Source organism: Saccostrea echinata, unplaced genomic scaffold (assembly GCF_033153115.1).
Source record: "Saccostrea echinata isolate AGI-Se365-2 ecotype Australia unplaced genomic scaffold, CSIRO_AGI_Sech_v1 ptg000041l, whole genome shotgun sequence".
NCBI lineage: Eukaryota > Metazoa > Mollusca > Bivalvia > Ostreida > Ostreidae > Saccostrea > Saccostrea echinata.
The window spans coordinates 4021500-4031168 of record NW_026889790.1 but is presented as its reverse complement, the minus strand read 5'-3'; the positions used below and the strand labels follow the sequence as shown (position 1 = coordinate 4031168).

The following is a 9669-nucleotide window of genomic DNA, read 5'->3' as shown; positions in this document are numbered from 1 at the left end:
CAATGAACTATTTGACAAATACCTGTATGTCTTCCCTTCCCGTCCCCAGTTGAAATTGCTACTTTCGTGCCTATTCTCATACGGCTTGATTTTGCTTTATATTTTGTCCTTTCAGCAGTATTAACTTGAAAAGACTTCATGGCGACAAAAAAATAGGTAATGAAATGAAAATGCAATTGTTAAATTTGATTTTTCCTTTTAGTTCTCTTGTTGTCGTACATGCGTATTATATATAATTCATGGATTTATATAGAAACTGTTTCATAATAGGGTATTCATTATTTTAACTCTCTTTTTATAAGAAAGAAAAGAACTTTATGCTAAAAAATTCCAAAACAATAGATTTATCTATTTCTTCTATGCTACCTTGTCCATCCAGCTGATTTTTATTTATTTATTTATTTTTTAATTTTATTTATTTATTTATGCATTTTAGCCCAGATCGGGACAAGTGTGAGTCAATTCAACACGCAGTTTATAGAATTGAAGAGAAGAGGCTGCTTCAACGTAGCAGAGAAATAAAAAACAGAATAAAGGATAAAATTTACACAAAACATTTAATTGATAAAATATCAGCATTTTTTTTTTTTTTAGAGTTTTGATCCCGCTTGTACACAAAGAATTACAGTAGTCTTAATTTCAATAAATAAATCATTAAGTAAACTTTAGTCAACATGTATATAAAGTAATGTATAAGACATAAATAAAAAAAATTTCCGTGTATCTCCTTTTATCGACAATTGTTAATTCATCCCCGATAAAAACTGCGTGTAATTGCATCACTTTCGGAAATGGTTGTCCTTTCTCAAGCTCTCTGGAATTTCGGATACGGCTATCACCTAACAATTTAGGGAATTTAGAGTCTTCAAACCATCCCTATTGCCAGCTTTCCAAAGCTTTTCTGGAGAACTATGTCCATCATATATGATCAAATGATATACAGAATGTTAATAATGATAAAAAAAAGAAAATGAGGATCGAAATTTTCAGTCCCCCCCCCCCCACACACAAACGTACACACAGAGTATGCAGTATGGTCAAATTAATCTTTCACAGTTAATGTATCCGTAATTATTTTTATGGAAAAGAGGAACTCAAAACTTAATATCCATACCCCCCCCCCCCCACACACACACACATACATACATACCTAGTAATAAGTTTTTTAAGAGTTTGATTAATATCTACACATTTTTATTGTCAAATTTTGCTAAGGTGACTTGTCATTTTTTGGTTTCGCCCAGCTTCCCCCTTCTCCACTTCGTTAATCAATTTTAAGTGTCTGCTTGATGTATACAAACTTATACTCATCTAGAATGTTTGATCTCTGACACCTCGTACAGTTAAACTTTGTTAACTCAAATCCTTGGATATATCGAAGTTTGAATTGGTCCAATCAAGTTGCATGAGATAACGAGCGTTGACTGTGTGCATTATGGGGAATATGTCTTGTACTGGTAAAGGTAACTTCGAGAATGAAACAATAATATATCCTGATGTTGTGTGTGTGTGTGTGTGTGTGAGAGAGAGAGAGAGGTCCCTTTTTAACCTTTTTTTTTTTTTAATTTTTAAACAATTTAATAAAAATATACATACTTTTTTACTAATTTTATTTTTTTAAAATCCTTCCATAAATGATAGGTGTGAACAGTAACTTGATACGTTTTATTAGAAATATTACAGTAACTATATATCTTATTTTCCAATGAATGAGGTTAAAATCAAACAAGAGACGATGGAAATGGTACCCAACGGTTAATTCATCGGGATCGAGATGCCTCTCATACCTCGATACGTATACGGATACGGATACGTCAGAAAGAACAATCTCTATTGCCAATGTTATGAAACTAGACTGAAGCTAGCAGCCAATAACAGCAGCCATTATGAAAGGCCAAATAACTAAAATCAAGGCAATTCAGGTATCCGTATGCTTCACCTATCCGGACGATTTTGACTGGGAACCAAAGCGTCCAGATAAATGAGGCTCCACTGTATTGTAAAATGACCAATTTTGATTTTTGGATATTTTATACTTCACTGCCCCCCCCCCCCCCTTTTAAAGTTTTAGGAGCAATTAAGCATTCGCAAAAAAAAAAAAAACCAAAAAAAAAAAAAACAAAACAAACACAAAAACAAAAACAAAACATGAAATATATGCAAGTGTAGTGTCAGAAGGTTTTTTTTTTAAGAATTCAAAAAGTTTTAATTGATCATTTCCTTTTAAAAAACTTGGATCTAATGAAATTTTCTTCAAAACTATAATAATGTTGATTAGTGTTTATCTAATTAATCTAGTTATACCAGAGACATCTGTACTTAGCATATAGGTCCCTGGTTACTCGTCCGCATACAATTACGACCTAATAGTCTATTACTAATGTCTAAATGATATCTCTAATGATTGAGAATTTTATTGGCAACAATTGACCACAATCATCACCCATCCAATTTACTGCATTTAACAATTGTTGATTTTCTGAAGCCCAAAATGACCAGGGGGCAGCTATTGTCTTATCTGGTCTACCTGAGCTCTGTGTGCACTGATGCAATAGGAAATTTCGTTCACACGTGCACTAATAAAAAAAAATTTTAAAAATGGTAACAAAGAAAACACAAGATATGTCCAATGCTAAAAAAAAATATATTTTCTTTACTTCTTTTCAGAAAAATAAAATTGAAAATGTTTTGAGTTCTGGAATTAGACAATCACCAAATTAGTTTAAATGGTCGCCAATTTGGGGACTTGAAGAAAAAATTTAGGAGCCAATAAAATGTTTTAGGTGCCTTGGCGACTAAATTATTTGTCAATTAGAGCCCTGTATGGTAATTTAATTTTGTAATTCTGAAATCTAAATATGCAATGAATTTTAACAAGACGTGGCTGTTAAAAGTTGGCAATAAATACTGATTATACTAGAAAAGTAGGATGATAATGAGTGGGTGTCAGGATTTGAGGAGAAATCGGCAATAAAAACTGATTGTAAAGCCAACCTCCTAACGAAAGTGTTCTGTAAATCTGGTGATACCCTTATTTTTTTTCTTATTGATATATTCTATATACCATGTGTGAAATTAAAAGGAGCGAAAGTCATATTATTACCTGATTTATTGAAATAAATCAGCAATTACAAATTCAATTAACAAACAACAAAGTTAATTAAAAGCAACAAACTTGATTATCAAGCAACAAACATAATTAACAAAAACATGATAAGGATTTCTTTATAATTATGTACATAGTGGGTTGTCATAGGAACTAAAAAATCTTCACATTTCTTTCAATGATAAACAATTGACACATTTCAACACCATACTGAATATAACAAATGTAAAGAAATTCTGTCCAATAGAATATATTTCTAATAAAAATCACTCATCAATTTGAATCAATTAAGGAGGGCAGTTTCTTTCTTTCTCATTCTTGTCAAAGAAAAGTTCTGAATTGCTTGACTCAGGTAACAATTTTTTTTTTTCATTTGAATTTTGGTATCTCGAACATTGATCATGCGCGGATCTAGGAGGGGGGGGGGGGCAGACCTCCCCTGGAATTTGCAGAGTTATTAAAAATATATACTGAAGCAAATAAAAAAAATAACTTTGGACCCCTCCCCCCTGAAAACGTGGACCCCCATCACCACCAAGGAATATTTGCTTTTCACGTATGGGAATGCTTGGAATGGATGTTACGTCTTTTTTTCTTTGCTTGTCAAGAAATTTCTGGGTTGGAATTTTTTTGACTGGGGTGGACCCCCCTTGAAAAAATTCCTGGATCCGTGCCTGTTGATATCTCAAATACCTTGCATATTCAAAGTGATTTTGAAGCCCCAGTCACTCTTTCTTTATGTATTTTAGCCTCAATATCTCAAATCTTCGGATATTCTAAAGTTTTTTTCTTTGTCCAATCAGTTTTAAATAATGAGGTTTGTCTGTATATTATTGATGGGCTCTGTGCATAAGTCCCATGATTTCCTGTATTCTCATCAATGTAGCATGTTGTATGTTGTGATCTATTTCTTGTTCGAGAGATTGTTGGTAGGAGTAAAGTGCAACTTGCTGGTTCCCTGTTATCTGTTGACAGATCCCTAGAATATTCCAAGATATGTCTCTTTGATATACATGTACATACTTCCCCTGATCATGGTGGACCAGGTTCTGTAGATCATCTACAGCTGTTTGTGCTCTCATTGGGTCTACATGTCTGTAACACAAGATCTCTAACATGTGTATGAAAACATAGAGTGGGATAGGTAATAGAGTGTATCTACACTGTAATCCAGACTGTTGTTCTGGGGCTAATTCATTGATGTAAAAGATTGCATTTTCAAGAACAATATCATATGCCACAGCATGTCTCATCTTTGTAGACCAGGATTGTCCCCATAAAGACTCATGAAACATGTTACCCTCTGCATCTATTTCTGAATGGTCGACATACATTACGTATGGCTCTGCTAACTTGACCTTTGTCATCTCTATAATTGATAGGGCTTCTTTATATCTAAATGTCTTGTAGTAAAACATTGCAATATATAACATGTCAGAAATACACCCAAACTTGGCTGCTAATTTCAGCATATAACTGGATGTTTTGTTTACCAAATATACCTGTTTGTTTACAGCTGAGCTAGTATTTACTCTAAGTTGTACAATAACAGTTAAAAAGTTGTATAACATAAAAGCAGTGTTCCGGAGTACAGTGGCTGAAAGTTTCTGTAACATGAGAACCTGGTACTGAGTCAGGGGTAAAATTATCAATTTTTCTGTAGCATTTAAAAACCTCATACATCGGTGTAGGTCTAGTGTTGGTAGAATATTATTATACAACTCATCAAGTAGATCTACTGCATACGAAGCCTTGGAGATCAGCATGTGTTCATCTGTATCAACAGGTTGTCTGGGATTTATAAGGACACTTGTAATGCTAGACCTGATAGATGGACAATAAAGAAGTGATACTATACCCTTCTCATACAATTTATGAAGCCTAATGAATAAATTCTTTTGTGCTTCACCATGGATATTACTCAGAAACATGTTGTTTTCTGGAATAAAGAAGTTTGGACATATCCCCTCATACACCCATTTAAGGATAAGTTTAAAACAGACCCAGAAACACTGCAGGAGATTTTGTGGATGCCAATGATGTATTGTGTTTTGTTGAATCGCCCAGAAAACTGCTGTCTTCATGTGATAGGAACACAGTAATTTATCCTCATCACTTAGTCCATTATTAATAGAGTCTTTTAAGAACAATTTAAGCAACCCATAGGTTAAGAATTGGCAATGGTTCATTGAATATACAAGTTTTTGTTCTGCCAAAGAGAAGGAAATTCTCCATTCTTTATCTGCATGTTTTCCCAGTTTGTGTCCTATTGCTACAAAGTGGCATCCATTTCTGACTATGTCATCAACAATATAAGACGGGGGCCACGAGTGACATCTGTCTATCCATTTGGAGGCTGGAGGGGGCCAAAAATCACAGACAAGACAATGGGCGTTGTCATATTCTTTTCCCCCTAATACACAACTACCACATGGACCATGTTCCTTAGAATTAGGAAAACCTGCGGAACATGTGATCTGTCTGTATTTGGAACTGGATATGTAGAGTCTGTCATTTATTCTCATACATGCATATTTTAAACTTTCCCTGTGTGTTGGTGTCAGTAATTCAAGTAAAGCAAATCCTGATGGGCTATCAAAACAATCACAGAGAACAAGTGATTTTTTATTTAAGTCATACATCTGAGCCTGGTTTAAGTCCCATATAACGATGTGGTCATTTGGCCAAATCATTAAGTCCACATCCGATCCCTCTAGCCTGAATCCTTCTCTGTGACTCCCACTAGTCACTATCCTGTCTTCTTCTCTCATTTTTATTACTTGATTTATCATCATTTCCCTGAAGTCCACCAACTCTCTCCTCATAATCACCTGCTCTGAGGACCCCACTTTGTAACACAGTTTCATAAAGACAGACTCTGATACATACTGTATACCCAAGTCCCTGGACAAAACATAATAAATATATGTAAAAATATGTTAATTTTTTTTTAAAAGTTAAAGTTACAGGGATAAAAACTCTCTAAAATTACAACTCGCAAATAATCGCGAGTACTTAGAAAGTGAACGCACAATTTTGTAAGACTACTCTCAATTTTCATGTAAAAGCCTTTTTAAAATTAAAATTAAATACGTGTAACTTAAGTAAAAAGTAACAAAATACAACTACAGTGTGACTTTTATTTAAATTACTGATTTATAAATCAAAAGCATTGTGTTCTGTCATATTAAATAATTTTGATACAGTTTCAATGCATGTTTTTTTCTTACTTTATCTTGATAATTCAACTGTAATATGAGGAATTAAACCTATGGTACCGTATTTATACATCTATTATTATAAAGTGACAACGTTCTTACAAAGTGTATGATAGAGTTTCACAAATAAATCATTCACAACTGTTTTTTCCGAGGGTTATATAACAGCATCATCATTGTTGGTGCTGTTCATTTGTTTTCAGCACCCTCTTCCAGATGTCATTTAAAAAAAAGAACTATAGCCATGCTGATATTTAATGAAGGGGGAAATCCAAAATGAAAACTATTACCAAGAAGGGACTGATTTTTTCCCAAGGAAAAAAATCTACTCGCAAGTTTTTGCGAGTTACCTAATTTTTAACTCGCAGTTTGGGAATTCTAACTCGCATTTTGCGAGTTGTATATAGTGAATTTCGAACCCTGAGTTAATGAATCCAAGTTATACTGAGTTATGAAGGTATCTAGGCCCCAGTCATACAGGTCGTCATATTTAGGTTGAGCACTTCGCTTATAATTACATAGTAGTGATTTTTAGAATATTATCGTAGAACCTACGTCGTATGACATCATAGTTAGTGAACAAATTCAAGACAGTCTCAGCTAATAAAAATACACAACTGTGATAATGTGAATGACGTGCAACTAATTTGAAGGAATACAAAGTTGCCAAGAAATCTTCAGTTGACTATTAAATAGTACAATATCTTGATGATATGTTGTTTAAGTCATAGATCTATTAAAGATTGTGTTTAATGTGTGTAATATCTGTTATGAAATGATGTGTATTCATTTTTATAATTATTAGTTTAATTATTCATATGATTTTTAATAGTTCATGTATAATAACAATATTTCGCTAAAATATTAATTCTTTAAATAGAAATTTACATTTTTTGATAAATAATGTAAATTTGAAAGTAACACCAAAACAGTCATTTAATGATTAAATCCTGTGTAAGTGTAAGGTCAACATGAGTAGTATTGATAAAAAAATTTCATTAATTTGCGGGGAAAGGTATATATTTTCTAATCACTTTTCATAATCATTTGGGTATGTTCTTCATAATATTAAGGATTGAAAACACTGTCACAAAGACTTTTGGTAAATATTTACAAATTTAAGGTTGTTACAGTAGATTAACTAAAAAAATATTGAGTGCAATTGCCTATATTTCTTAGCTCACCTGAGCTGAAGGCTCAAGTGGGCTTTTCTCATCGAAATTTGTCCTTTGTCTGTCTTTGTTGTTGTTGTCATTGTTGTCATGAACTTTTCACATTTTCATCTTTTTCTCAAGAACCACTAGGCATATTTCAACCAAACTTGCCAGAAAATATCCTTGGGTAAAGGGAATTCAAGTTAGTTCAAATGAAGGGCCACGCCTTCTTCCAAGGGGAGATAATTAGGATTTCGTGAAAATTAATGGCATCATTTAAAAATCTTCTTTTCGAGAACAACTGTGCTTGAAAACATGAAACTTATATGGAATCATTGTGAGGTAGTGTAGATTAAATTTGTTCAAATTATGAACGGTTGGGCCACAATAGACGATCAAAATTTGACATAGAAATACATAGGAAAAATCTTTAAAAATCTTCTTCTTGAGAACAGCAAAGCTGTGATTGGTCCTATTTATATGGAAGCATTCTCAGGTACTCTAGATTCAAATTTGTTCAAGTCATGACTTGAATAGGGGTAATGTGGGGCCACAATGGGTGATCAAAAGTTTTTCATAGGAATATATAAGGAAAAAAAATTAGAAATCCTTTTTCTCAAGAACAACAAAGCCATTATTAGTCATTTTGATATATGGAAGCATCCTCGGGTAGTGTAGATTCAAGTTTGTTCAAATGATGACCCCCCGAATGTAGGGTGGGGCCACAGTGGGGGATCAAAGTTTTACAAAGGAATACATAGAATTTTTTTTTTCTCAAGAACAGAAAAGCATGTTTAGTCATATTGATATGGAGGCATTCTCAAGTAGTGTAGATTCAGATTTGTTCAAACGAGAACCCCCAGGGGTAGGGTGGGGTCGCAATGGGTGATCAAATTTTTACAAACGAATATATATAAGAAAAAATCTTCTGCTCAAGAACAGCAAAGCCATTTATTATATCAATATGGAAGCATTATCAGGAAGTTTAAAATTCAAGCCCCCCCCTCCCCCTGTAAACTTTTCAATACTGAACTGATTTTTGCTTTTTTCCCTAGTCAATATGTTCAGGTGAGCGATGTGGCCCATGGGCCTCTTGTTGAAATGTGGATTCAATCTTTTATGTCAATTGAACAAAAAGAATTTGATTTTGAATAATATTTCTAACTATTGTTCAGTTAATAAAGTCTATAAATGAAGATGTTTGAAGAAGTATTTTTATGATTTTCTATATTCTCCTTATGACCATGTACCCCTAAAAATGGCTAAAAATTATAGTCCCAGAGTATAAGTATCATTCTAAATTGCACTGGCTGCACTACACTTAATAACAAGGAAACATGCCATGTACTTTTAATTGATTAATAAGCAAGTGCTAATTACTCATTTTGAAAAGTTTGAAAATCCTGTGACAAAGACTTTTCCGACATAGGTTCTACCTTAAGAAACATGCGGTAATCTGTATTGATTATATATAGATACATGTATGTACAAGTTTGTTTTTTTTTACTTACAGCCATTCGTAGGAAGTCATTTTAATATTTAGTTCCTGTCACGTTTAAGACTAAATGGAAAATCCCTATTGTACTATCAGTTTATAAATCAAGTAACTTTCAATCTGTGTTGTCTGTGAAATCAATAATATCTTTACTGGATATTTGTATGAAATATTAGATTTCTTGAACTTATGTGTTCTTTGATTGCCATGAACACAGTAGTTATGTGTTAAAATACATCTAAAATATAGATAAGAATGATTAATTATTTAGCCCTCCTTTCAAAGAACTGATCAGATAACCTACTGTAAACATCATACCACCAACTATGTTTCAAGGTGTTTCAGTATCTCGAACACCGATATCTCGAATACCATGGATATGTCAAAGTGACCTGGAAGTCCCCAACCACATATTACCTCACCTGAGCCAAAGGCTCGAGTGAGCTTTTCAGATCAAAATATGTCCGTTGTCTGTCGTCGTCCTAAACGTTGTTTGTTTGTTTGTATGTTGTTTAATGTCCCTCTCGAGAATTTTTCACTCAAATGGAGACGCCACCACTTGCCGGTGGAGAGCTGCAAATTTTGTCCTATACTCGGTACTTACGGCCATTGAGCAGTGAGGGATCTTTTTCGTGCCAGCAACTACTGCGACACGGGACCTCGGTTTATACGGTCTCATCCGAAGGACCGGTCTCC

At 33.6% G+C, this 9669-nt stretch overlaps 1 protein-coding gene across 1 annotated transcript; it reads right to left on the bottom strand.

The window, feature by feature from the left end:
• Positions 1-3936: 3936 nt before the first annotated feature.
• Positions 3937-9009, bottom strand: LOC133200951 (uncharacterized). Its single transcript, XM_061336764.1, has 2 exons — positions 8990-9009; positions 3937-6010 (listed from the first exon to the last, which is right to left on the bottom strand). Exons 1-2 carry the CDS (start codon positions 9007-9009, stop codon positions 3937-3939), a joined length of 2094 nt encoding a protein of 697 aa, XP_061192748.1.
• Positions 9010-9669: the final 660 nt, after the last annotated feature.